The sequence below is a fragment of the Anas acuta genome, chromosome W (genome assembly GCF_963932015.1).
Source record: "Anas acuta chromosome W, bAnaAcu1.1, whole genome shotgun sequence".
Classification (NCBI taxonomy): Eukaryota; Metazoa; Chordata; class Aves; order Anseriformes; family Anatidae; genus Anas; species Anas acuta.
This window is the reverse complement of record NC_089016.1, coordinates 11,149,320-11,177,189: the sequence shown is the minus strand read 5'-3', so window position 1 is coordinate 11,177,189 and position 27,870 is coordinate 11,149,320. Positions and strand designations below refer to the sequence as shown.

The 27,870-nt window shown below is 50.2% G+C and overlaps 2 protein-coding genes across 2 annotated transcripts in view; both read left to right on the top strand.

Moving 5' to 3' along the window:
- Positions 1 to 27,870, top strand: part of LOC137846905 (uncharacterized) — a 426,139-nt gene that overhangs the window by 284,389 nt on the left and 113,880 nt on the right. The window lies entirely within an intron of this gene.
- LOC137847525 (olfactory receptor 14C36-like) lies at positions 13,264 to 14,178 on the top strand. The gene has a single exon (XM_068665805.1). It carries the CDS (start codon positions 13,264 to 13,266, stop codon positions 14,176 to 14,178), a length of 915 nt encoding a protein of 304 aa, XP_068521906.1.

Below are 27,870 nucleotides of genomic sequence, written 5' to 3'. Positions count from 1 at the left end.
TGGATCTTAGGAAGAACTTCTTTACCAAAAGGGTTGTTAGGCATTGGAACAGGCTTCCCAGGGAAGTGGTGGAGTCACCATCCATGGAAGTCTGCAAAAGACGTTTAGATGTAGAGCTTAGGGATATGGTTTAGTGGGGACTGTTAGCGTTAGGTCAGAGGTTGGACTCGATGGTCTTGAGGTCTCTTCCAACCTAGAAATTCTGTGATTCTGTGTGATTGGGCTGGGCTGGTCTGGAGAGATGACAGGGAGGTGGGGAGAGGTGGGCAGTGGCTGGGCTAGGCTGGGCAGTGCCCGGCAGAGGGCAACAACAGCGTTAGGGAGCAGTGGCATCATGCAGGGGAGGGCTCCCAGAAGGGCTTGGTGCTGCAGAGTCAGGGTTGTGCGAAGGGAGCCCAGAGGTGCAGGGGCAGGGGAGAGGAGGCCGAGGGCCAGGGCGGCTGCTGCAGGGGCAGGGAGCTCAGCATGGCCCTTGCAGCCCCCTGCCCTGGGCCTGCATCTGCCCTTGGCCTCAGCCCCGGCCTTGTCTCTGCTGGCAGGAGCGCTCTTGCCATGCGCTTCCTGGCCTTCCCTCACCTGCCCACAGCTGCTTCCCACTCAGGCTGCTGGAACAAACGTGTCCTCACCAGCAGCACCACCCTTTGGGCTGCTTCTGCTGGCCTCACCCCAGCCCACTGCCTTGACTCCTTGTCTCTGCTGGGCCCCACCCTCCCCACCCAAATATGTCCCATGACTGTCGGCTCCATTCCCTTGCCCAATGGAATGACAGTGCCATGGTGGGACGTGTTTCCATTGGTTTGTCTAGCAGACACCATAATAAATACTATGAACAGGACTAGAGGAGTCCTGCTTCAAGCCAGGAGGAGGAGGGGAGGAAAGGGACAATCGGGTTTACTGGACATTTATATTTTATGGCTTGGCATATCAGATCCACAAACGTATTGGGCTCTACTGGACACCGGTGCACATAGTACCCTGATGCCATCAAGCTACAAAGAGGTAGAACCACCTGTATTTCTGGAGTGTCAGGGGGAACCCAGCAGTTAACTGTACTGGAGGCTGAGGTGAGTCTAACTGGGAAGGAATGGCAAAAGCACCCCATTGGGACTGGCCCGGAGGCTATGTGCATCCTCGGCATAGACTGCTTCAGGAGAGGGAACTTCAAAGTTCCAAGAGGGCACTACTGGTGGGGCTTTGGCAGAGCTGCCTTGGAGACAAAGGACATGAAACTGTTGTCTACTTTGCTTGGCCTTCCACAGAATCCTTCTGTTGGGGGTTTGCTGAGGGCTGAAGAACAGCAGGTGCCAATGGCTACCATGGTGGTGCACCTGAGGCAGCGTCAGGCTAACCGAGACTCCCTGATTGCCTTCCATGAGCTGGGTCATCGACTGGAGAGCCAAGGTGTAGATGTAGAGCTTGGGAGCGTGGTTTAGTGATGGACTTGTCAGCACTAAGGTAAAGTTGCCTGACCTGGGTTACACGTCCCAGAGTAGTGTCAGGCACAATGCAATTCTTTTTGCCTTCTGCATCCTGTGCATCTTCTGCACAGGAAGTAGGACTCTGCCCTACTCTATTGACTGGGCAGCTCTTTTCATGTCAGTCAATTGAGTTTTCCGTGGCTGGAAGGGAACAATTTCCAAAAGCGGCCAAGCTCATGGATGTAGCTACAGGCACTTGAAGATATATTTTCTTTACTTTTCAACCTGAGTTTTCAACGGAAGACCCAAGAGAACCATGGATGTCCAGTTGTCTACTAAGATTCATTTAGAATGTCTCAGGATCCAATGGTCATTTCAATTATATTTATTTTATTTTATTTTATTTTATTTTATTTTATTATTTTATTTTATTTTATTTTATTTTATTTCATTTTATTTTATAATCTTTCCTTGAGTTATCTTTGAAACGTTTTCATGTGCTGAGCCCTGCTGCAGATACAGGGACAAAGACCACTGCTGTCAGTGGAGGTATCAGACCTCCAGACTCTGATTTTTCTCCTGATGCAGGTCTGCAAAGAAGTCACCCTGGATGAATAGCAATAGGTGAATGATTCTCAAAACTTAAATGCAGCAAAATTCAGGATTTAAAATGAAAAAGAAAAAAAATATATTTGATGCTTTTTGAAAACTTCTTCCTTAACTACATCATGCAAGCACTGCAAGTAGCTGCACAAGGTGTGAAAACTTGAAGAAAACTATGAAAGAGATGTTAGGAGTTTCTGCATTTTAATGAGTTCCATGGTGCATTTTGGTGCTGAGTCTATGAAGCTCAGGTAGTGAGAAGAGAGTGATGTAACTGTTTGAGCAAGTAAAATCAGAAGGACAAGTTGAAGTGACTTGGAATATTAATGGGCCCCACTGAGGGCTGTTACTAACAAAGCCTCCCCAGGGACTGCTTAGGGCAGCTAATTGGAGGCCATGGTTACAGACAGGCAAAGCACTGTGCTGAGAAAAGCCTTGGTTGGTTTTAGTGAAGCAGAAGGGCCAAGGGTTGGCCCCAGCCTCTGGAAGGGGAGATCCTGCACCCCCAGTGTTTGGCTCAGGGCTCTTCCTGGGGTTCTGTGGGATGTGGTGGGCAGGGTGATGCCAAGGGAAGAACAGTGGTATGTCACCTCTGAGCTGCTGCACAGGGTTGCAAGCAATCAATGAGGCCTCATTGCAACGAGTATAACATCAGTCCTCATAAGCTGTAGCCAAGGATACAAATATCTCAGGGTTGTTAGCAACTTCCCTTTTTGCCAGCACCCTCTGCCTTCTCCTCTGCAGGTTTTCCAATGCTGTCCCACACATTGCCCTATTTCCTTGAAGTCTGCAGACACCCATCTCTGTTCAACACTTTGCTCTCATCCTTTGCTTTAACCCATGTCTCATCAACCCTCGACAGCTGTTTCTTGAAACACAAAGTTAGGGTCTGATCAGAGGGTGACCTCTGGCACTACAGCACAACACCTTGAGGGTCATTTCTTCCTCCTGGAAGAGATCAGCAGCTCCTGAGGCAGAGCTCACCTCTATCTTGTCCTCTATGGACTCGGCTCACCTTTCTGGTTTAGAGACTAAGCAAAGTTTTAGTGGGAGTGTGTGTTGTTCTGCTAGCGGTGTCAGGTCTGTGGTTAAGGCATAGACAAGATCTACGGATTAGGGTTTTTTAGGTCTGCCAAGGAGTCTAGGGTTAAATAGAGCATTTTCATGTTAGTGTTAAGGGAAGGCATTAGGGTTAGCAAGAGGAAAAAAAAAAAAGATTCCTTTCGAGTACTGTTAGTAGCATTTATGTTTAGTGATTAAAATGACTGTTTCAAGTAAGGAAAGGGCCATAGGGGACTGTTTTAAGTCAGTTATACTGCAGCATCTATATTACATAAACCGTCTTACTTCTATGAAATCACAACTTTCTGCTGGCCAAGCTCTTCTTCCCACAGAATCACAGAATCACGGAACTGTCTAGGTTGGAAGAGACCTCAAGATCACTGAGTCCAACCTCTGACCTAACACTAACAGTCCCCACTAAACCATAGAGAGTGATAAGGTCACCCCTGAGCCTCCTCTTCTCCAGGCTGAACAAGCCCAGCTCCCTCAGCTGCTCCTCACAGGACTTGTTCTCCAGGCCCCTCACCAGCTTCGTCGCCCTTCTCTGGACCCGCTCAAGCACCTCGATGTCCTTCTTGTAGCGAGGGGCCCAAAACTGAACACAGTACTCAAGGTGCGGCCTCACCAGAGCCGAGTACAGGGGGACAATCACTTCCCTAGCCCTGCTGGTCACACTGCTTCTTATACAATCCAGGATGCCGTTGGCCTTCTTGGCCACCTGAGCACACTGCTGGCTCATATTCAGCCAACTATCAACCATCACTCCCAGGTCCTTCTCTGCCTGGCAACTTTCCAAGCACTCATCTCCCAGCCTGTATCTCTTCCAGCCCTGTGCCTGTTGGTGGTCTCTCAGCTCCTAGTGCACAGTGGGGATCACATTCATATCTAGAAGCCATGAGCATGAAGATGGCCTAGAAGGCACTCAGGGGAAGCACCCTCCCAGCCCCAGCCCCAGCCCCAGCCCCAGCCCCAGCCCCAGCCCGAACCCCATCTGGCAGTGCTGCTCTGCAGAGCGAGAGGGCTGTGGTGCCTGGGGCATGGGGGCACTCTGCAGGGCCATGCTGGGCAGGCTGGGAGGCAGACCCAGCTCATGGGGTCACTGCCATTGCCCCAGGGCTGCAAGGAATCACTCGCCATACTCCTTTGGTGGGGCTGCTGCGTGCCTTGGGGCTGCAGAGCTCTCCTCTGCCTGCTCACACCAGACCGAGCACTTGAGCTCTGCACATTCCACCTCGGAGGAGATCCCCCCTTAGGAGGGAAGTGCTGCAGTGGAGGCCAGCTGTGCCACTGCCGTGCCCACTGCCTGTCCCTGCCTGCAGTCCCAGCACAGCCCCACAGCAGCACTAGCACCAAGCTCCAGGAGCAGCCGGGCCTGAGCCCACCAGCAGGGCTCAGCAGGAGAGAGTGGGATGGCCAAAAGAGTAGCTCTGCATGCCCCAAGCGCTGGTGCTCCCTGGCCGTGCTGCTGGGATGGGACTCTTTTCCTCTGTACCCCTGCACACAGGCACTGCCCCTGCAGAGCCGGGCTAGGTCTCAGAGGAAGCACGTCAGACCAGGCAGTGCAAGCTCCTTCCTGAAGTACACAGACAGATGGGCTCTTTGTGTACAGTTGCTGAGCTAGACTCGAAAAATACATACTGAAGTGGAATTGGGATGACCAATATCATTTTAGTGGGTAACATTAACTAAACTAAAACTAAGGAAATCCATTAATAAAATGCACACACACAAACAAAAAGAAACAGAATATAGGCCGTTCCTATAATAAGTGACATTGAGACTCATCTGCAGAAGCAGACTGAGCACTTATTTTCCTGAAACACATTAAGTCATCAATCTCCACAGGGCTTCCTTGAGCTCCTGGTTCCTCATACTGTAGATGAGAGGATTCAATACTGGAGGCACCACCGAGTATGAAAATGCCACCACCACGTCCAGGTATGGGGAAGAGATGGAGGGAGGATTCAGGTAGGCAAATATGGAAGTACTGATAATCAGAAAGACAACGGCCAGGTGAGGGAGGTACATGGAAAAGGCTTTGTGCCGGCCCTGCTCAGAGGGAATCCTCAGCACTGCCCTGAAGATCTGAACATAGGACAGCACAATGAAAACAAAACATCCAAACATTAAAGCAACACTAAACACAAGTGCCCAAACTTCCCTGAGGTAGGCATGTGAGCAGGAGAGCTTGAGGATCTGGGGGATTTCACAGAAAAACTGGTCCACAGCATTGCCGTGGCAGAGGGGCAGGGAAAATGTGTTGGCCGTGTGCAGGACAGCATTGAGAAAGCCACTGCCCCAGGCAGCTGCTGCCATCTGGGCACAAGCTCTGCTGCCCAGGAGGCTCCCGTAGTGCAGGGGCTTGCAGATGGCAACGTAGCGGTCGTAGGCCATGACGGTGAACAGCCCCTGTTCCCAGTGCCACTCTCAGTCAGCACCAGCCAGAGCTCAAGCAGGACATTCAATAATAGAACATCTGCTTTCTAAAACTCCAAAGTGAGTTTTAGAAGGTTACTTTGGTTGGCTTTTACAGTATCTACCTCGCCTCTTGTCAGCCCCTGCCCACTCAGGCTCCTGGTACAAATATGGCCCTGCACCAACACCACTGCTCGTGCTGCCTTTTCTGCCTCATCCTGTCCTCTCCCTTGACTCCTTGTCTCTGCTGGGCCCCACGTTCCACACTCTTTGCTGTCACCACCGTCTCCCCTGCCCAGTGGGATGGCAGAGCCAGGGCAGGACATGGTAGAGTTAGGCCCTGTAGAGCCCATGCAGAGTGCCTGTGGAAAAGTGGGAGCTGAGAGATTGCGTTCTGTGGTGCAGAGGAGGCCCCAAGCAGAAAAGATGAGGTTAAACAGCAACTTTGCGGGGGTGGGGGGAGGGGTCTTCATCTTGGTCTGGCAAGGGAGGCTTCTGGCCATGAAGGGCCAAGGGATGGGTCAACCACAACTTCTCCGGGCAACCTGATCCAGTGACAACCAGTCCTAAAGGAACCAGCTGGCTCAGGAAACCCCCCTGTAGGCTATTGTGAGGAACGTTTTAACAATTCGTGTCAATAAAGAACACTCCTGTCTGCCTCTGGGCCCTGCACTGGCAATTTAATTCTTGAACCACAGATGCAGTGTGTCCCAGTCTCCCCCTCATTCTAGTCAATTTATCAAGTCTTCAGAGAATACTCCTTAAATTTATGAACCTGTTTGCTTTTGTTATTCCGAACTTCTATTTCTAACAGTTACAGCCTTTTTTTTGTCTTCTTCGAGATTAACTTGACACTGCTATAGGTGTGACTGTCCCTGTGAATGGCTGGTGAGGAATGTTTTAATTACTCGTGAAGTGTCAGTAAGAAAGCTATTTGTGATTGTATGAAGTTTTTGATGTCTGGGGGTTTCAGAACAACTGATAACAACTAGTGACTGTTATGGGATACTATGCAAGCCTCTGATATCTGGCTAGGTGGCCAAGAGATTAAGAAGAAGAAAAAAAAAAGCTGAACGAGACAAGACCTGCAGGGGATGCTGTATAAACTTGATACGGTGCCAATGAGTACAAAGGGGAAGAACGAGAAAAAAAACTTGGAGAGGAAGACTACGAGCCTTCAGCATGAAAGACCCTTAGAAACCCCCAGAGGGACCACTGGAGACTGATGCGCATGCTCCAGTAGGAGGGACTGGACCCTGGAAGCTAATTATAATAACCTGTTTTTTTTAGAAGTAGTAATGAATATGTATTAGTCTAGGAGCATAAAAATCAGCTACTTGATGTGGCTGGTGTGCGTCCTGGTGGAGCGGAGACTCCCGGTGCACCCAGCGCTGTTTGCTTACCTCTATTCTTTTAATAAATCCTATTTTTTTATTTAATCCTATTTTGAAGACTGAGCCATTTCTAACATGCTCTATCCACTGCAGAGGCAGAAGTGACCTCACAGTCACTGCCACAGTAACATTCCTCCTGCTGGGGCATGAGATCCTGAGGTAGACCTGACCTCTCTCTAGGCCCCTACGCACCTGGTTTTCACTTTCTGGGTAAGAGATTAAGCAAAGTTTTAGTGAGAGTGTTTGTTGCTCTGCTTGTGGTGTCAGGTCTGTGGTTAAGTTACGGACAAGCTCTGTGGTTTAGGGTTTTTTTAGGTTTGCCAAGAAGTCTAGGGTTAAATGCAGCATTTTCATTTTAAGGGAAGGCATTAGGATTAGCAAGAGGAAAAAAAATGATTCCTTTCAGAGTATTTTAGTAGCATTTATGTTTAGAGATTAAAATTACTGGCTCAAGTAAGGTAAGGGTCATACGTGACTGTTTTATGTCAAGTCAGTGTTATTGCAGCATCCGCGTTACATAATCCCTCTTACTTCTATGAAATCATAAGTTTCTGCTGGCCAAGCTCTTCTTCCCACCCTGTAATCTCACATCTCTCTTGTCCAGGCTGCTCCTGACCTCCCCATATCTTATTGGGATCAGCTTTCTGATGACATTCATGATTGCAGAGTATCTATCTCACCTCTGTTGGCTCCTCCATTGCTGAGAAGGAAGTGGCGTAGTAGTCAGGAGGGAAAAGGACACAAAGGTCTTTAGGATCATCCTGCACAATGTGCCCATTGCCTCTGCACCTCCTCAAAGTCACACTTCCTGTCTATAAGTCTTTTTTCACAGATGGCTTTTGTGGATCCAGGGTTATTTTTTTCTCATGCATGTTTCAGTTTTGGATATGCAGAGATGGAATAAGGAAAGCCAAGGCACAGATGGACCTGACTTTCTCAAGGGATGCAAGGAATAATTGGAATGGATTCTATAGATACATTGCTCAGAAAAGAAAGGCCAAGGAGAGTGTACCCCCTCTGATGGATGAGAAGGGTGCACTGGCAATGAGAGACATGGAGAAGGCTGAGGGACTCAGCACCGTCTTTGCCTCAGTCTTCAGTGCCAATCAGGCTCCCCAAGTCTTTCACTTCCCTGAACCCATAGATGGAGGCTGGAGAGCAAATTCCCACCTGCTCTGAGTGAAGAGCAGGTCCAAGACCACCTGATGAAACTCAACAAGTACAAGTCTATGTGGCCTGATGACTTGCATCCCAGGATCCTTAGGGAACTGGCTGATATAGTTGCCAAGCCTCTCCCCATCATACTGGGGGCTGTTCCTTCTACAGAAGAGAAGGCTCCGGGGTGACCTCTTTGTGGCCTTTGAGTACTTAAAGGAGGCTTATCAAAAAGATGGAGAGTGGCTCTTTGTCAATTAGAGAATTACAGGAAAAGGGGGAAAGGTTTTAAGATAAAAGAGGGGAGATTTAGATTAGAGGTTAGAAGGTAATTCTTCACTCAGAGGGAGGTGAGGCACTTGAACAGGTTACTGAGAGACCTTATAGATGTGCCATCCCTGGATTTGTTCAAGAGCGGGTTAGATGAGGCCCTGGGCAACCTGATCTCAGGGGGGCATCCCTGTCCAAGGCTGGGGGATTGGAACTAGATGATCTTTAAGGTCTCATTCAACATGAGCCATTCTATGGTTCTATGGTCTCACAAACTATACCTCAGGCATGACTCCCATCCCATCAGCCTTCCTGTGGTCTATCACCTGACTAGAACAGAAGGTGCCTTGCCATTTTCAATGCCATGTGCATGCTTCTGGCCTTTACGGTCCCTATCTGTGACACATTCTTCCTGCTGGTCTGTTAGCTCCAGAGACAGAAGTGACCTCCCAGCCTCCATCACAGCCATGTACCTCGTGCAGGCCCAGCAGATCCTGAGGCACACCTGATCCCATCACAGCATTCCCAGGCAGCTCCTCCTTGTGGCCTCTGATCTGATCACATACCTGCCACTTCACATGCCTCTTCCAATGCCACACAACTGCTGCAGGACCTCGCAGTCCGTGACCTTCCCCAAGGGGACAAACAGGTGAAGTTAGGGTAGGAGTGGGGTTGAAGCTGTGTAGTGGGTTTACGTGGCAAGGTTTTGGTAGCAGGGGGCCATAGGGGTGGTTTCTGTGAGAAAGATCTAGAAGCCGCCCCATGTTTGGGAAGGGCCCCGTTGTTTTCCAGATCTGAGCCAATAAGCGATGTTGTTTTGCGCCTCTGTGAGAGCATATTTAAGACAGGGAAAAAAACACTGCGCCACACAGCAGCCGGGAGAGTCAAGGGAGTGAGAAACAGCCTTGCAGGTGCCAAGGTCAGTGTAGAAGGAGGGGGAGAGGTGCTCCAGGCCCCAGAGCAGAAGTCCCCTGCGGCCTGTGGTGAGGACCATGGTGAAGCAGGATGTCCCCCTGCAGCCCATGGAGTACCACGGTGGAGCAGGGTTTCACGCTGCAGCCCGTGGAGGAGACCACGGTGGAGCAGGTGGCCCTGCACCGACGGAGGCTGCCGCCTGTGGAAGACCCCTGCCGGAGCAGATTCCAGGCCGGACCTGTAGCCCGTGGAGAGGAGACCACGCAGGAGCAGGTGATCTGGCAGGAGCTGCTGCCCGTAGGGGAGCCAGGTTGGAGCAGTTTTCTCCTGAGGGATGGACCCCGTGGTACGGACCCATATCTGGAGCAGTTCTGGAAGAGCTGCTGCCTGTGGGAAGCCCACACCGGATCAGTTCGTCAAGGACTGCATCCCGTGGGTGGGACCCCACAGCACAGGGGACGAGAGTGACCGAGAAGGAGCGGCAGAGAAGAAGTGCTGTAGACTGACCATAACCCCCATTCCCCCGTTCCCCTGCGCCGCTCGGGGGGAGGAGGTGGAAGAGGGTGGATGGGGGGGGAGGTGCTTTTGGTTTCTTTCCTTTGTTTCTCACTTCTCTAGCTTGTTAGTAAAGAGCAATAAATCTTACTATCTGTCTTCTTATGCTGAGTCTGGTTTGCCCGTTACACTAATTATTGCGTGATTTTCTCGTCCTTATCTCAATCCTTGAGCCCCTTTCACATATTTTCTCCCCATTCCTCTTTGAGGAGGGGGAGTGAGAGAGCGGCTGTGGTGGAGCTCGGCTGCCCACTCGAGCGGAACCACGACAAGCTGAGATGTGCTGTGTGCATGTTGGAGGGCTTTGGGAGTTAGGTTTTCAGGTAAATGTTTAAGAATTACAGGTCACCCTCCAGGTTTAAGGGAATGGTAAGGGCTTCAATGAAGTGTTTGGTGTTCTGCTTAAGGATCCTGCTCCAGGTTTAGGATGAGGGAAAGATTTGAGGCTTATAGTTCAGATCTGGGTTAATGGCTAGGTTTAAGGCTGGCATTTTAATCCCTGGTTAGACTTAATCATCCTTCTGCTTGCCCTGCTAGTAGAAAATGGGTTTAATATCTGCCTTTTTAAAGTTCTGAGGAATGTCTTTGATCAATCTGTCATTTCCAAGGTCTTTGGGATAGATCTTATGACAGTGTCAGCAGTTCCACCAACACCTCTCTCACCCTTCCCACACCACCGCTAAGCAACTTGAAGACTGACCAGTGGGATGATGAAGGTTTGGAAAAGGGCTTCCTTAAGATCTCTGAGGAGGGCTGTTCTGCACTTCACACAGACAGTGATGATGGTGTCATAGAAAACAGTGACACTCGTGAGGATGGAAGAGCAGGTGGATAAGGCCTTGGGCAACAACACAGGAGAAACACTCATGAAAACTGCATGGGAGGGAAGGGGAAGATTGGATCCAAAATGTAGATTATGAAAGCAAAGACCACGAGTATTACCATGGCACTGCAGGACAGCTCCAGCAATGGGGCAAAATCATAGCAGGTGTGAATGACACTGGGGCCACAGAACTGTAGCATGAAGGAGGAGAAATAATTCCTGTACATGAGAGAAATTCTCCTGGTTCAGGTGCAGCTGCCTTCTGGAGTCAGACCTTCCACTTCTCGAGTCTTGCAGAGAATAGGGATGGCATAAAGCCCAGGGCTGTCTGTAGGACACGGTCCCAGCAGGAAGCACTCTGTTCATGCAGAAGGTGCAGCTGAGAGTGCTCCCACCTCTGTGAGCAAAGGGGGTGCTGTCCCCAGCCAGGAAGCTGGCCAGCATCTGTCGTGGGGTGGTGGAGCTTTTTGAGAAAGGGAAGCAAATGTTCCATATCCTTCTGAAAGCTGGTATTGCCCTAACCAAAGAAAGGTCAAGGGACCTGCGCACAAAATCCTAGTCCAGGTAGGCCAGGATCAGGGGGACTGCTGCATCGAGACAGGCTGGGAGTTGGTCTGTGGGTGATGAGCAATTGTATTGTGCATCATTTGCTTTATACATGTCATCATCATCATCATAAAATGTGTTATTATTTATTGCTATTGTGTCTGTTATTCTTATATTTCATTTTCTGCCCTTCTAAATTGTCTATATTTCAACAAATAAGCTTTTGAGTGGTGGGTGTGAGCTAACATCGTGGTGTTGCTTAGGTGCCCAACAGGTTAAAGCACAACAATTTTGACAACCAAACATTAATAGAAAAAATCACATTTCTAAAATCAGTCTCTCCCCTGTTCAGACAGGAGCAGTCAGTAATAACTTCATTCTGCCTAAAACACCACACCCCAGGAGAGACCCTGCTGCCTTTGGGAGCTGTCAGCCCTGAGGCCTTGGGGACACCTCGAGGAAGCCGAATGGCACAGAGCAAGTGATGCCATGGTCTTCCCTATGCAGGCCCATAGGGAAAACCATACACGCTGTGCTGCTGAGCTGGGCTGGGCTCCTGGGCCCAAGGGGAGCTCCTGGCAAGCGGGAAGCACTGCAGAGAGACAGCTCTGCCTAGGAGCAGCTCCTCTGCACAGCGCAGCGGGGCTGGAGTCTCTGACAGCAGCTGGCCGAGGAGAGGAGAGAAGGAGAGAGGGCTTGGAGGCAGTGAGGAGTGCAACAACGGAGGGCAGCATGTGGCAAGACACATCTGCATGCTCTTGACACTGTGAGTCTCTGGCAGCAGGGCAATGCAAGAGGGCTTGCCAAAAATGTCTTTTACAGCTGGCACATCCGATGGCTGATAGCATCTGTCAGGATGGTTCACTGTTTTTCTCCAGTGAGGAGTAGCAGATGCTGTAGAGAATGTCATTTATGAGGCAGCATTTCAAGAGAAAGACCACGGCTTTTTTATCTGAAGAGGAAGGCTTTTTTGGACTCTGTGGTTTAAGACTTCTACTGCAAAGGTTTTGCAGGTTTCATGGTAATGTGTTCTCAGGATTGTACAGGAGAATGAGTCTACTAGAGCATTGAACTGAGAAATCAGTATGTCAGCAATGAACTTCATAAAGACCCGTCAGCCACCTCGCCTTACAGACTGCACCAACATCATGTCTGTGATCTCAGGTTTTAACTGAGCTGACATAGATCCGGCTCCTTGCAGGGACATAGGCAGGTGGTGAGAGGGAGCTGCTGCTAGAAATGCCATGCGAGGGAGGGCTCAGGCAACTCCCTGCCATCCCCTGCAGGACAGGAGCCTTCCCTGGGACACCCCCTGCTCTCCTCTCCCACCAGCACGGCCTCTGCCCTCAAGCCCCCGGTGTCCCCAGCAGGAGCTGCCTCCTCTGCAGGCAGAGCTGCAGCACAGGAGGGTCTGCTGAGTGTCCGTCTGTCCCTCCCTGGCCTTGCCTCCCCTGGCAGCTGCACGCTGGCATTCCTCCTGGCTTCTCCACCTGGCCGTGCTGCTGCAGTTCTTGTTCCCAGGCTGGCTGGGGATGGGGGTTTCACATGCCCACAGAGTGAGCCCTCGGTGTGCTTGGGGGAAGGGGAGTACAGGGACAGGGTGAGGGGTGTGGAGATGGGCACTTTGAGCCTGGATTCTTCTGCTCTCAGAAGTGTTCAGGTTCTTCTCAGGTGAACCTATGAATGCAGTTGTCCTGCAGCTCAAAGAGATGCCAGAACAGGTCAGCACAAACCAGGGAGAAGATCCACAGGATTTTACTTGGAATGCAGGAGAATTGCACAGGATTTCTGCTTTAGAGACTCTCCTCAGGAGTGGTGGGTAAACTAGAACAAAAAACACAATTATAAATCCACCTATGTTCTTTCCTATTGCTATAGGACAAAACTCACTCCTGAATTACCCACAGCAGAATGTCCTCCTACAAGGGAAAGCCTCAGGCAGCATCAATACAGACACAGGAAAGGGATCTGCCAAATGTCTGCGTGTAATTGGGCAAGCGCGTTGGGGAGATATATGAGAAATGGAATTGTTTTTTCTCAGATAACTCTGGTGTATTATCACTGTATTTCTGTTCCTTGGGCAGGATCCCATGCGCAGAACCAGCAAATGCCCAACAGCAGCTCAGTGAGTGAGTTCCTCCTGCTGCCATTCGCAGACACACGCGAGCTGCAGCTCCTGCACTTCGCGCTCTTCCTGGGCATCTACCTGGCTGCCCTCTTGGGCAACGGCCTCATCCTCAGCGCCATAGCCTGCCACCACCGCCTCCACACGCCCATGTACTTCTTCCTCCTCAACCTCGCCCTCCTCGACCTGGACTGCATCTCCACCACTCTGCCCAAAGCCATGGCCAAAGCCCTCTTGGACACCAGGGCCATCTCCTATCAAGGCTGCGTTGCACAGGTGTTCTTTTTAGTCTTCTTCTTCAGTTCAGAGTATTCAATTCTCATCACCATGGCCTACGACCGCTACGTTGCCGTCTGCAAGCCCCTGCACTACGGGAGCCTCCTGGGCAGCAGAGCTTGTGCCCAGATGGCAGCAGCTGCCTGGGCCAGTGGCTTTCTGTATGCTGTCCTGCACACAGCCAACACATTTTCCCTGCCCCTCTGTCGAGGCAATGCTGTGGACCAGTACTTCTGTGAAATCCCACAGATCCTCAAGCTCTCCTGCTCAGATGCCTACCTCAGGGAAGGTCGGCTTCTCATCTTTAGTGCCTGTTTAACCACAGTATGCTTTGTTTTCATTGTGGTGTCCTATGTGCATATCTTCAGGGTGGTACTCAGGATGCCCTCTGACCAGGGATGGCATAAAGCCTTTTCCACATGCCTCCCTCACCTGGCTGTGGTCTCTCTGTTTGTCAGCACTGTCATATTTGCCCATCTTAAGCCCCCCTTGATCTCCTCCGCATCCATTGACCTAGTGGTTTCAGGTCTGTACTCATTGGCACCTCCAGCATTGAACCCCTTAATCTACAGCATGAGGAACCAGGAGCTGAAGGATGCTTTGAGGAAACTGATGCATTGATGTCTTTCAAAATCAGGAAATTGCCCTTCGTCTTCCACATATGGCTGATAATGTAATGCATTTCTGGCACAAGGTTTAGTTTGTTGGTTTTTGGACTTTTTTAATACTCTTCAGAGCAGCAGCACCAGGTCAGGGATGTGTGTAATGGGGATTGCATGGGGAAGGGGTTCCACAGTGGCTGTCCAGGCCAGCACCAATGTGCTCACCTGGGAATTGTTCCCTGGGACATGGGATATCCAAGAAGATCAGGGCCCCCTGTGTGTGCAGGGGAGATATGGGAAGGGAAACCCTTTGCTACTGCTGCCAGCAGGCCCATCATACCCATGTAGAGAGATGAACATATGCCAGCACAAAGGCCATCAGCTATTCCTAGAAGTCTCATGAAGGCCAGCAGGGCAGATAGTGTCATGAGGCCAGCTAACGTCCCCTGGGAAGCCACCTGAAGGCAGCTCTGGGATGTGCTTCCTTCAATGTCTCTGTGCCCATTCCTCATGTCCTGGGGTATCTCAGAGGAGGGCAGAGCAGGGCGAGGCACCGCAGGGCTGAGGTGCCTCCCAGCCTCTGGCAGTGGTTGCAGGAGCCAGAGGGACACTGCAGGCACTGCCGTGCACTGCCTGTGGATGTGCAAGGCAGGGACCTGTGTCTCTCAACAGCCCCATGTGTATGAGGAGCATGGGAGGACAGCTCAGACAAAGGCACCTCACGGAGCCCTGACGCTGCCCTGTGTGACTCCAGAAACAACTCCTGTTGTCCCTGTGAGATTTCTGTCATGCCTCTTGCACAGATTCAATGCAGATGCTCCTCTCCTCTATGTCACACTACCATGACTTTCTGGACTGGGCTGTCAGAGATTTGGATCATAGATTTCTGGGACTTGGAAAAGGCAGGCATCAAAAGCATCTTAAGGAATGACAACAAAAAAAAAAAAAAAAAAAAAAAAAAAAGGAGAATTACAACTGTCACTTCTGCTCCTGGTGACATGATGGGGAAAGATGGGGAAAGTCCTGCCACAACCATCTTCAGGTACGTGGAGGAAAACAAAGGGATTGCTGAAGCAGTAGGGAAGGGGAAAGAAGGACATGTGGTGAACCTGGACTTTATCAAGGCATTTTCCATGGTCTTCTGGAGTCTCCCTTTAGCCAGACTGGTGATATTTGGACTGAAGAAAGGGATAATGATGTGAGGGGGAGGGTCGCTGGACATTAATGGTACAAAGTCCTCCTGCCAGCCAGATACCAGCAGCATCCCTCAGTGATGGGCACTTGGGTCTACACCATTGACCCTCTTTGTTATCTCCCTTTATGATGACATGGAGCACATTTTCAGCTCATTTGTGGCTGATGCCAAGCTAGGAGGAGTCCTTGAGCAACTTCACCTTGCGCAGAGCACAACACTATGTGGGCTGCTGCAGGGCAAGTTAACTCCATCCCTGTCAGACCCAGTACAAGCAGACACTCTGTTTTCATGCCGACTGTGAGATCCCCTCTGCCTACATATCCAGTAGGACCCTTACAGGAAGAAGACCTGGCTATAGGTTGTCATGTTCCTTCTTGGAGGTAAGGAACTGGACAGGCTTGAGAGGTTGCTTGTGGGAACCTCATGAGACCCCCACCTGCTCTCATGAGACACCACCTGGAGTACTGCGTTCAGCTCTGGGGCTCCCAATACAAGAATGACTTGAAGCTATTAGGGTGAGTCCAATCAAGGATGATCAAGGGGCTGGAGCACCTCTCCTATTAAAACAGGCAGAGGGAGTTGGTGTTGTTCAGCCTGGAGAAGGCTCTGAGGAGACCTTAGAGCATCCATCCAGTACTTAAAGTGGGCCAACAGAAAAGCTGGGGAGAGACTTTTTCTCAGGGTGTGCAGTGATAGGACAAGGGGAATGGTTTTAAACTTAAAGAGGGTAGATTTAGAGTGGATAGTCAGATGAAATTCTTGATTTGGAAGTGAGGCACTGGAACCGGTGCTGTGGGTCCAGAGGACACCCAGAGGGAGTTTGGATCAGCCCATGCCCTTGTGTTTGAAGGAACAGCTGGCGAGAGAGGAGAGGCATCGCTGAAATCATGGGAATATCGGAGTGAGAGCAAGGTGGGGAAGAGAAGTGCCTGTCTGCAGCCTTCAGAGAGGTGTGGGACAGCATAGGAAAGTCTGCAGAGGAGAAGGCAGAGGGCTTTGACAAGAATGGAAGGCTGCAGCAGCACTGATTCCTTTGTCCCCTTGGCCATGGCTTATGAGGAGACGTGTTATACCTGCAATAAATGACTGAGTCCCAGATAGGATTGCAATTAAAATTTGCAATTTCTTAAAGGAATAGAGGCAAGCAAACAGCACTGGGTGCGCCAGGAGTCTCCGCTCCACCAAGACACACACCTATTACATCAGGTGGCTGTTTTTTATGCTCCTAGGCTAATACATATTCTACACCACTTTTTGGAAAAGGCAAGGTTATTATAATTAGTTTCCCGGCATCCGAACCATCCCACGGACGCATGCGTATCAGTCTCCGGTGGTCCCTCTGGGGGGTCACTCGTACTGAAGGCTCATAGTCTTCCTTCCAGTCTTTGTCCTTCAATTGTTCTTCATCTTCCCCCCTTCTTCTTATTTGGTCATATCTTAGCTGGATCTCAGAGACCCGTGCAGCGCCACATGCAGTAGTTAGCAGTTATTTTGAAACCCCTTTGTTCTCTTATCCCAGATATCAGAGACTTGTCTCATGCAAAAGTCAGCAGTTTTTGGAAACTCCTTTGTTCTCTTATCCCCTAGACCCGAGTCTCAAGGTTTACCCTTCAAACGCTCTATTGACACGAACTGCTAGACAATTCTTTTGCAAGATACAAGAAATATGTACATTAACCACTCTGTTTCACTGAGACGTGTGGTTATCCAAGGGTATGTAAGACAGAAGGTCACATTCATCATACCATGAAGCCCTAGCATTGTTCCATATTGACACGAATCAGATGAACATATTTCACATACTCGTGGCATTGGGACAATGTATTCTCCTTTGAACCATGTGAAAACGCAGGATGGTGTCATAATGCTGTCCTTCACTTGATATTAGGGGCATCGTCCCCTACCCCACAGACTCCAGGAAGAGCCCTGAGTGAGACATGGAGGTGCTGGGGGTGCAGGATCTCCCCTCCCAGTGGCTGGGGTCAGGCCTTGGCCTTCTGCTTCAGCAAAACAAACCAAGACTTTTCTCAGCACAGTGCCTTTGCCTGTCTGTAATCATGGCCTCTAGTTATCTGCTCTAACAGTTCCCATGCGAGGCTTTCATAGAAACAGACTAGAATGACTAACAGAGTGTAGAGTATAGCGCAGTCTAATACTACGGAATAGAGTAGCCAGCAGAGGTGAGACAGGTACTTTGATATAATGAAAGCCATCAGAAAGCTGATTCCACTTAGATGACTGATATGGGGAGGTCAGGAGTAACCTAGCCAGGAGAGATGTGAGATTTGGGGGAGGGAAGAGAAGGGAGGAGGAGCTCAGAAGCTTACCTTTGTAGAGGTACGAGGGTTCATGTAATGTTGAGGCTGCTGTGACACTGACTTCAAACAGTCTTGTAGGGCCTATAAACTGTTTTCAACAGTAACAATAATCCCTCAACCTAAACATTACACAAACACCCTGACAGGACTCCACTAGTGTAATGCAGAAATCAAAGTATCACCTGAAGAAAAATTCAGCACATAGCCCCTTTCCCTTACATTTACTCTCTTGCTCACCCAAATCACTGCCCCTAACACTAACATTAAATGGCTCTATTTCATCTTAGACTTCTTGACAGATGTAAACAAAACCCTTAAGCATGATGTGTGCCCATACCCTAACCAGAGACCTGACACCACAAGCAGAACACCAAATGCTTCATCTAAAACTTTGTTTAATCTATAACCCAGAAAGGTCAAATCTAGTCCCTAGGAGAGTAGAGAGAGGTCAGCTCTACCTCAGGATCTCTTGCCCCAGCAGGAGGAATGTGACTGTGGCAGAGACTGGGAGGTCACTTCTGCCTCTGCACTTGATAGGGCAGCAGCAGGAACGTGTCACAGAAAGGGACTGGGAGGTCACTTGTGTCTGGAGGTGGCAGGTCACACTTGCCTTCTCCCTGGGATCTGCACTTTTGGGCTGACATCTGGCAGTGGCCCTGCTAGGCCAGCAGAAGGCACCTGCTTGGCATGCTGACTGGGGGATCCCCTCTGCCTCCAGAGCCAGGAGGACCCAGACACAAAGAAGGCCAGCAGACAGATTGTCCTGTCCCTTCTGCTTGAGTCCATGACTGCACAGCAGGAGGCACAAGGCTTGGCTGTGTCTAGCCAAGAAGCTGCAAGGCCAGCAGCAGGCCCCTGGCTTGGAAGCTGCTGCTGAGGTGACTTGTGTCTGGTTGGCTGAGAGGCTGCAAGGAGCCTGCTGGGTTGGGATGCCTACTTCAGGAGTGGTTTCCACCCTCATGGAGCTTCCTTTGATAGTAGGAAAGAGCAGGAGAGAATAAGCTGCCACAAAATGCAATGTGGAAGGTTGGCACTAGCCTCGATGAGGAAGAAATGCTGGGATGAGAGCAAGGTGGTGAACAGACATGGGTGTCTGCAAACTTCAAGAAAATAGGGCAAAGTGTGGGACAGCATAGGAAAGCTTGCACAGGAGAAGGCAGAGGGTGCTGGCGAGATTGGAAAGCCCCAACAGCCCTGAAGTTTTTGTCCCCTTATGAGGTGATGAGATGTAGTCATTGCAGTGGGGCCTCCTTCCTTCCTTGCAACCCTTGCAGATGCTGGGAGGTGTCATTCCGGTGTTCTTCTCATGGCATCACACTGCCCAGAACATCCCACAGATCTCCAGAAAGAACCCTGAGCCAGACATGGGGTACAAGGTCTCCCCTCCAGTAGCTGGTGGCAGGCCTTGAATCTTCTGCTTCACTAAAAGAAACCAAGACTTTTCTCAGCACAGTGCTTTGCCTGTCTGTAACCATGGCCTCCAATTATCTGCCCTAACAAGGCCCTGGGGAGGCTTTGTTAGTAACAGCCCTCAGTGGGGCCCATTAATACTCCAAGTCACTTCAACTTTTGTGCCTCCTGACTTGACTTGCTGAAGCGGTTACATCACTCTCCTCTCAGTACCTGAGCTTCATAGACTCAGCACCAAAATACACCATGGACCTCATTAAAATGAACAAACTCCTAACATCTCTACCACAGTTTTCTTAAAGACTTCAAGATTTGTTCAGCTAATTGCAGAGCTTGCATGATGTAGTTAAGGAAGAAGATTTCAAAAAGCACCTAATCAAAAACTTCTTGTTTCAAAGTCTGAATTTTGCTGCATTTCAGTTTTGAGCGTCATTCTCCTATTGCTGTTCATCCAGGGTGACTTCTTTGGAGACCTCCATCAGGAGGAAAAGCAGAGCCTGGAGGTCTGACAGCTCCACTGCCAGCAGTGGTCTTTGACCCTGTAACTGCAGCCCAGCCCAGCACATGAAACCCTTTCTAAGACAAGTCAGGTGTTCTTTGGGAACAAAATAAAATAAAATAATAGAATAGAACAGAACAGAACAGAACAGAACAGAATAGAATAGAATAGAATAGAATAGAATAATAAAATTGAAATAACCGTTGGAATCTGAGAAATTCAGCTTAAATCTTAGTAGACACCTGGACATCCATGGTGTCTTTTGGGTCGTCTGTGGAAAACTCAGGAAGAATGATAAAGAAAATATATCTTGAAGTGGCTGTAGCTGTACCCATGAGCTTGGCCTCTTTTGGGAAATCTCCTTCAAGCCACAGAAACCTAAACTGAGTAATGTGAAAAGATGTGCCCAGTCAATAGAGTAGGGCAGAGTCCTATTTCCTGTGCTATAGATGCAGAAGGCAAAAATAATTGCATTGTGCCTTACACTACTCAAGGACGTGTAAACGAGGTCATGCAACTTTACCTTAGTACTGACAAGTCCATCACTAAACCACTCTACCAAGTTCTACAGCTACACCTTGGCTCTCCAGTCAATGAACCAGCTCATGGACGGCAATCAGGGAGTCCCGGTTAGCATGATGCTGCCTCAGGTGTGCCACCATGGTAGCCATTGGCACCTGCTGTTCTTCAGCCCTCAGCAAACCCCCAACAGAAGGATTCTGTGGAAGACCATGTAAGGTAGACAATTTTTTAATGTCCCCAATCCCCAAGGTAGCTCTGCCAAAGCCCCACCAGTAGTGCCCTCTTGGAACTTTGAAATACTCTCTTCTGAATCGGTCTATGCCAAGGATGCACATAGCCTCTGGACTGGTCCCAATGGGGTGCTTTTGCCATTCCTTCCCAGTTAGACTCCCTTCAGCCTCCAGACAGTTAACTGCTGGGATCCTCCTGTCACTCCAGAAATACAGGTGGGTTCTACCTCTTAAAGTCTTGATGGCATTAGGGTACACTGTGCACCAGTATCCAGTAGAGCCTGACACATTTGTGGGTCTGATGTACCAGGCCATTAAACATACACAGTCCAGTAAACTCGATTGTTCAGAAACACCAGGAGAAGCATCGCAAGGGGTGGTGCTGCTGGTGAGGACACGTTTGTACCAGAAGCATGAGTGGGCAGCAGCTGTGCGCTGGCGAGGGGAGGCCAGGAAGCACATGCCAAGAGCGCTCCTGCCAGCAGAGACAAGGTTGGGGCCGAGGCCAAGGGGAGAGGCAGGCCCAGGGCAGGGGGCTGCAAGGGCCATGCTGAGCTCCCTGCCCCTGCAGCAGCCGCACTGGCCCCCAGTAGATGTGCTGGCCGGCAGGCACAGGGAGGTCCTGGTATGCATCAGAGAGCATCAAGGAAGGCGCTGGAGAGGGCTGGGGTGAGGCAGGTGGCACAGCCCCAGGCAGGGGCTGTCTGGGGGTCCCCTCTGCTGCAGCCACCGCATGGAGCATGGCAGGAAGAGGGCACGCAGGGCTTGTGGCCACAGTGCAGATCCTGCCTCTAGACACTCCATGACTGCCTTGCAGGTCCTGGCAGGCCATGGTGAGGAAATGAATGCCCTGGGCGCCTTTCCTGCTCTGCCCAGGCCAGCAAGGGCCCAGAACGGCCTCCTCTCCCCTGCCCCTGCAGCTCTGGGCTCCTTCATGCAGTCCTGGCTCTGCAGCACCAAGCCCTGCTGGGAGCCCTACCCTGCATGCTGCCACCGCTCCCTGACGCTGCTGTTGCCCTTTGCCGGGCACTGCCCAGCCCAGCCCAGCCCCTGCCCACCTCTCCCCAGCTCCCTGCCCTCTCCCCAGCACAGCAGCTCAGGCTGTGCTGGCCCCAGGGCAGTGCCCACCGCAGGCTGCTGCAGGGCTCTGGGCATGGTCACCACAGCCCCAGCCCCTCAAAGGCACTGCAGCTGCTGGGACAAAGGTGTCTCTGGGCCTCCCCATCAGCCCCCACACAGGGGCTAGCCACAGCTCAGGAAATGGAGGGTCCTGAGCTGGCGGTGCTGCTCTGCAGAGCCAGGGGCTGTGGTGCCCTGGGCACTCCCCCAGTACTCTCCCTGTCTGTGCTGCTCAGGGTGGGCAGCAGACTCAACTCCATGGGGATCTCTGCTGCTGAGCCCCTTTCCATCTGCCCTGATGGCTCAGCAGCACAGGGCAGTGCTTGGCAAGACCAGGGGTATCTCAAAGAACACAGAGACAGCTGCAGAAGGCCTGACCCGCGAGACTCCAAAGACGGTCTCCTCAATTACTCTGTAGTCTCATGGGCCTTTGCATGATGACTCTTCAGCAGCTGTCCTGGCATTGCAGAGCCCTCCTTAGCTCATGGACTCCTCAGATTCCTCTTTTCCTTTGCCAGACTCTTCCTTGGATGGTCACTCATGGTTCTAATCACTGCCAACTCAGCGTTGCGTATTCTTCATGGAGATCCCCCAACATCTCCTGGAAGCTCCGGATTCCTCTCCAGGCAGGCATCGGCCATCAGACTGGTACATGGAAACAAATTTTACAACTCAAGGAGTGTTTTAAAGGAGCTATGTTTCTTGCAGCTCTGGGTGCAAAGGGTATTTCTCCTCCTAACTTGCACACTAAGGGTTACTACCAGGGTGCTTATAATGATGGGATAGATACGTATTCATTTCACTTCCCCTGTAAGTCTCTTGCATATTCATTAGGTATCCGAAGAATCATTAACTGAGGTTCCCGCCCCTATTCACGTGTGCATTAGAGTCCTCGGGTGGTTGTCCATTGTACTCTGGTGGTCTTTTGATGAGGGCCAGAAGTCTTCTCCACTGCTAAACTTTTGACACTTCCTCTCATTTGCAGACTTCAGCAGTCCAAGCCAGTTCTTGCTGGTTCTATTATCTATGTGTACAAAGTCTTTTCTTCCCTTATCTTTTAGCGATGTCCCATACTCATACTCCCTGTCCTTGTGGTTGATTTACAATATGCAACTGTGTTAGCTAATACTTGCAAAATCAGCATTAGGTGACTTCTCTAGATATGTTATAGTTCTACAGTCAAAACTTTAGTATCTATTTCTTAGTTCACCACCAGGAGGGCTCAGCAGGAGAGGGTGGCAGTGGCAAGAGAGCAGCTCTGCATGCCCCAAGTGCTGGTGCTCCCTGGCCGTGCTGCTGGGGTGGGACTCTTTTCCTCTGCACCACTGCACACGGGCACTGCCCCTGCAGAGCCAGACCAGGTCTCAAAGGAAGGACGTCAGACGAAGAAGGCACTGCAGGCTCCTTCCTTAAGTTTAAATTCACAGAGAGATGGGCTTCTCATTTACAGTCTCTGAGCTGTACTGGACCTGTACACACTTAAATAAGAGTGAATAATACCATTTATTGGGTAACAGTAGTCAAACTAAAAGAAAAACACAAGCAAACCTGTACTAAAAATGCAAGAACACACACTCATGAGAAGAAAGTAAAAGAGGAAAGAAAGAAAGAAAGAAAGAAAGAAAGAAAGAAAGAAAGAAAGAAAGAAAGAAAGAAAGAAAGAAAGAAAGAAGAAGGAAGGAAGGAAGGAAGGAAGGAAGGAAGGAAGGAAGGAAGGAAGGAAGGAAGGAAGGAAGGAAGGAAGGAAAGGAGAGAGAATATTGGCTGTTCCTGTAATAAGTGACATTATGAGTTATCTGTAGAAGCAGATTGTAAATGTATTGCATCTGGACCATATCTATGCATAACTTTCCAGAGTACATGCTTGATCTCCTTGCTTCTTATGCTGTAGATGAGGGGGTTCATTGCTGGAGGCACTACCACATATAAAACTGCAACCACCAGGTCCAAGGATTGGGAAGAAATGGAGGGGGGCTTCAGGTAGGCAAACATGGCTGTGCTGATAAACAGGGAGACCACAGCCAGGTGAGGGAGGCACGTGGAAAAAGCTTTGTGTTGGCCCTGCTCAGAGGGCATCCTCAGCACCACCCTGAAGATCTGCATATAGGACACCATAATGAAAATAAAGGAACCAAGACCCAAACAGGCACTAATCAGAAGAACCCCAGCTTCCCTGAGGTAGGCATCTGAGCAGGAGAGCTTGAGGATCTGGGGGATTTCACAGAAGAACTGGTTGAGGGAATTGCCTTGGCAGAGGGGCAGGGAAAATGTGTTGGCTGTGTGCAGGACAGAATTGAAAAATGCAGTGCCACAGGCAGCTGCTGCCATCTGGGCACATGCTCTGCTGCCCATGAGGCTTCCGTAGTGCAGGGGTTTGCAGATGGCAACGTAGCGATCATAGGCCATGACAGTGAGAAGAAAAAACTCTGAACCAATAAGGAAGACTAAAAAGAAGACCTGAGCAGAACAGCCTTGATAGGAGATGGTCTTTGTGTCCCAGAGGGAATTGGCCATGGCTTTGGGCAGAGTGCTGGAGATGCAGCCCAGGTCGAGGAAGGCGAGGTTGAGGAGGAAGAAGTACATGGGGGTGTGGAGGCGGTGGTCGCAGGCTACAGCAGTGAGGATGAGGCCGTTGCCCAGGAGGGCAGCCAGGTAGATGCCCAAGAAGATCTCGAAGTGCAGGAGCTGCAGCTCACACATGTCTGCGAATGCCAGCAGGAGGAACTCACTCAGAGAACTTACGTTTGTCATTTAATGACATTAGACACAGTTGCCTGTTAAAGAGGAGAAGGCAGAGCAACGTTAGTACAGACTTCTTTCAGGAAAACACATTGCAAGTCTTAGAACACTCCCAGCCTGAGCCTCTGTCTTTGCAGGAAAACCTTTCTGCATCTCTCTTGCTTGAGCTGCTGCTTTTGCTGGCTGGGAGTGACATTGGGAGCAGGGGCTTCTGTGGGCTCCAGAGGAGTCCTTCCTGCTGTGCAGCAGGAGGGAAGCAGGAGAAAGGGGAACTCAAGTTCAGTGCACTGGTCAGACCACAAGCTTTGAAATGTTGCTTCAAAGAAAGCATCCAACCGCACTGTAGAGCAGGGGGCATTTCTTTGCTTTATTTTCTGGTAGCTACACTTGTAATAATTTGGAGGAACAAGCAACCCGGTGGTTTCCCTGAGAAGAAAGTACAGACAGCTGAGAGAGAGAAGTCCCAGTCCCAGTGCAACTGGACAGAATTGTGAGGAATGTTTTAACAATTCATGTCCATAAAGAACAATTCTGTTTGAATCCTGTCTTCCTCTGGGCCCTGCACTGGCAATTTAATTCTTGAACCACAGATGCAGTGTGTCCCAGTCTCCCCCTCATTCTAGTCAATTTATCAAGTCTTCAGAAAATACTCCTTAAATTTATGAACCTGTTTGCGTTTGTTATTCCGGACTTCTATTTCTAACAGTTACAGCCTTTTTTTTTCCTGTCTTCTTCGAGATTAACTTAACACTGCTATAGATGTGACTGTGAATGGCTGGGGAAGAATATTTTAATTACTCGTGAAGCGTCAATAAGAAAGCTGTTTGTGTTTGATGTCTGGGAGTTTCAGAACAACTGATAACAACTAGTGACTGTTATGGGATACTATGTGGATCTTTGGTATCTGGCCAGGGTGCCAAGAGATTAAGAGGAAGGAAAAAGAAGCTGAAGGACGGCTGGGAGACAAGACCTGCAGAAAATGTTCTATAAACTTGGAATTGTGCCGAGTGAGTACAAAGGTGAGAGGAAGACTATGAGCCTTCAGCATGAAAGACCCCTAGAGACCCCCAGAGGAGACTGATGCGCATGCTCCAGTAGGAGGGACTGGACTCCGGAAGCTAATTATAATGATCTTTTTTTTGAGAAGTCGTAATGAATATGTATTAGTCTAGGAGCATAAAAATCAGCTACTTGATGTAACTGGTGTGCGTCCTGGTGGAGCAGAGACTCCCGGTGCACCCAGCGCTGTTTGCTTACAACTATTCTTTTAATAAATCCCATTTTTTTTTTTTATTTAATTCTATTTTGAAGATTGAGCCATTTCTAACAACGGACCTCCATCTCCTGAGCCGGTTCTGGCCCCAGCGTGGGGGCTGCTGGGGAGGCCCAGAGCCGCCTTTGTGCCAGCAGCTGCGGTGCCTTGCGAGGGGCTGGGGCTGTGGTGGCCGTGCCCAGAGCCATGCAGCAGCCTGCGGTGGGCACTGCCCTGGGGCCAGCACAGCCTGAGCTGCTGGGCTGGGCTGGGCTCTGCTGGGGAGAGGGCAGGGAGCTGGGGAGAGGTGGGCAGGGCCTCGGCTGGGCTGGGCGGTGCCCGGCAGAGGGCAACAGAAGCGTCAGGGAGCGGTGGCAGCATGCAGGGTAGGGCTCCCAGCAGGGCTTGGTGCTGCAAAGCCAGGGCTGTGCCAAGGGAGCCCAGAGCTGCAGGGGCAGGGGAGAGGAGGCCGAGGGCCAGGGTGGCTGCTGCAGGGGCAGGGAGCTCAGCATGGCCCTTGCAGGCCCCTGCCCTGGGCCTGCCTCTGCCCTTGGGCTCGGCCCCGGCCTTGGCTCTGCTGGCAGGAGCGCTCTTGGCATGCGCTTCCTGGCCTCCCCTCGCCAGCGCACAGCTGCTGCCCACTCCGGCTGCTGCCACAAACGTGTCCTCACAAGCAGCACCACCCCTTGGGCTACTTCTGCTGGCCTCCCCCACCCCACTGCCTTGACTCCTTGTCTCTGCTGGGCCCCACCTTCCCCACCCAAATACCTTCCTTCACTGTCATCTCCCTTCCCCTGCCCCGTGGGATGACACAGTCATGGGACATATGACCTTTAGGTGTTGTGGTGCTTGTCTAATCCAGTTTGGTGATGGAATACCAAGACAGTTCCTTCACCAGTGATGTACATCTTCTTTATGTTAGGCCATGATACTATCTCCTTCACAATTCTTAGAGTGTTTGCTTTATCTCAGAGATGAACTGCATTAGGTCTCCTTGATTAGTCTGAGGCAAAACGCAATGCTTTTTGCCTTCTGACACTCCAGCACAATACCTGTGAATTTACCTTTCTGTGTGCATTGATCTGACCGGTCATTTCACATTTTTTGCTTTCATATCCCTGACAGAAGGAGATGATTCCCAAACGGGGATACGCAGATGGGTTCTGGCTCAGCCATTTGAAGTGTCCTGCTCTTGAGTATTTCAGCCTGACTTTTGCCACAACTCTTGCAGACAAATGCGTCCCTGGGCTGTCGTTGCTTTGCCCCTGTACTGTGGGATGACTGTGCTGTGGTGGGACGTGTTTCCAGTGGTTCATCTACCAGACACCGTAATGAATACTATGAGCAGGACTAGAGGAATCCTGCTTATAGCCACGTGGAGGCAGGGAAGAAAGGAACAATCAGGTTTACTGGACTGGGTATATTTTATGGCCTGGTACATCAGACCCACAAATGCATCAGGCTCTACTGCACACCGGTGTGCAGAGTACCCTAATGCCATCAAGCCAGAAAGAGGCGGAACCCACCTGTATTTCTGGAGTGACAGGGGGATCCCAACAGTTAACTGTACTGGAGGCTGAAGTGAGTCTAAGAGGGAATGAATGGCCAAAGCACCCCATTGGGACTGGCCCAGAGGCTATGTGCATCCTCGGTATAGACTGCTTCAGGAGAAGGAATTCAGAGTTCCAAGAGGGCACCACTGGTGGGACTTTGGCATAGCTGCCTTGGAGACAAAGGACATGAATCAGTTGTCTACCTTGCTTGGCCTTCCACAGAATCCTTCTGTTGGGGGGTTTGCTGAGGGCTGAAGAACAGCAGGTGTCAATGGCTACCATGGTGGAGAACCTGAGGCAGCATCGTGCTAACCGGGACTCCCTGATTGCCATCCATGAGCTGGGTCATCGACTGGAGAGCCAAGGTGTAGATGTAGAGCTTGGGAGCGTGGCTTAGTGATGGACTTGTCAGCACTAAGGTAAAGTTGCCTGTTTAGTTTAGTTTAGTTTAGTTTAGTTTAGTTTATGTTTAGTTTATGTTTAGTTTATGTTTAGTTTATTATTTTTTGAACACACCCTTGTTTTTTCTTAGAAAGGGTTTCATGTGCTGGGCTGGGCTGCAGTTACAGGGACAAAGACCACTGCTGGCAGTGGAGGTGTCAGACCAGCACACACTGCTCTTCCTCCCAATGAAGGTCTCCAAAGAAGTCACCCTGGATCAATAGGAGAATGAGGTTCAAAACTGAAATGCAGCAAAATTCAGCCTTTGAAACAAGAAAATATTTTTAGTGGTTGCTCTTTGAAATCTTCTTCCTTAATTACATCTTGCAAGCTGTGCAATTAGCTGCACAAGGCGTAAAGGCTTGAAGAAAACTATCAAAGAGATGTTAGGAGTTTCTGCATCTTAATGAGTTCCATGGTGGATTTTGGTGTT

Excerpts from the sequence above, each read along its gene's own strand:
- LOC137847525 (XM_068665805.1), top strand. The coding sequence starts at position 13,264 with ATGCCCAACAGCAGCTCAGTGAGTGAGTTCCTCCTGCTGCCATTCGCA.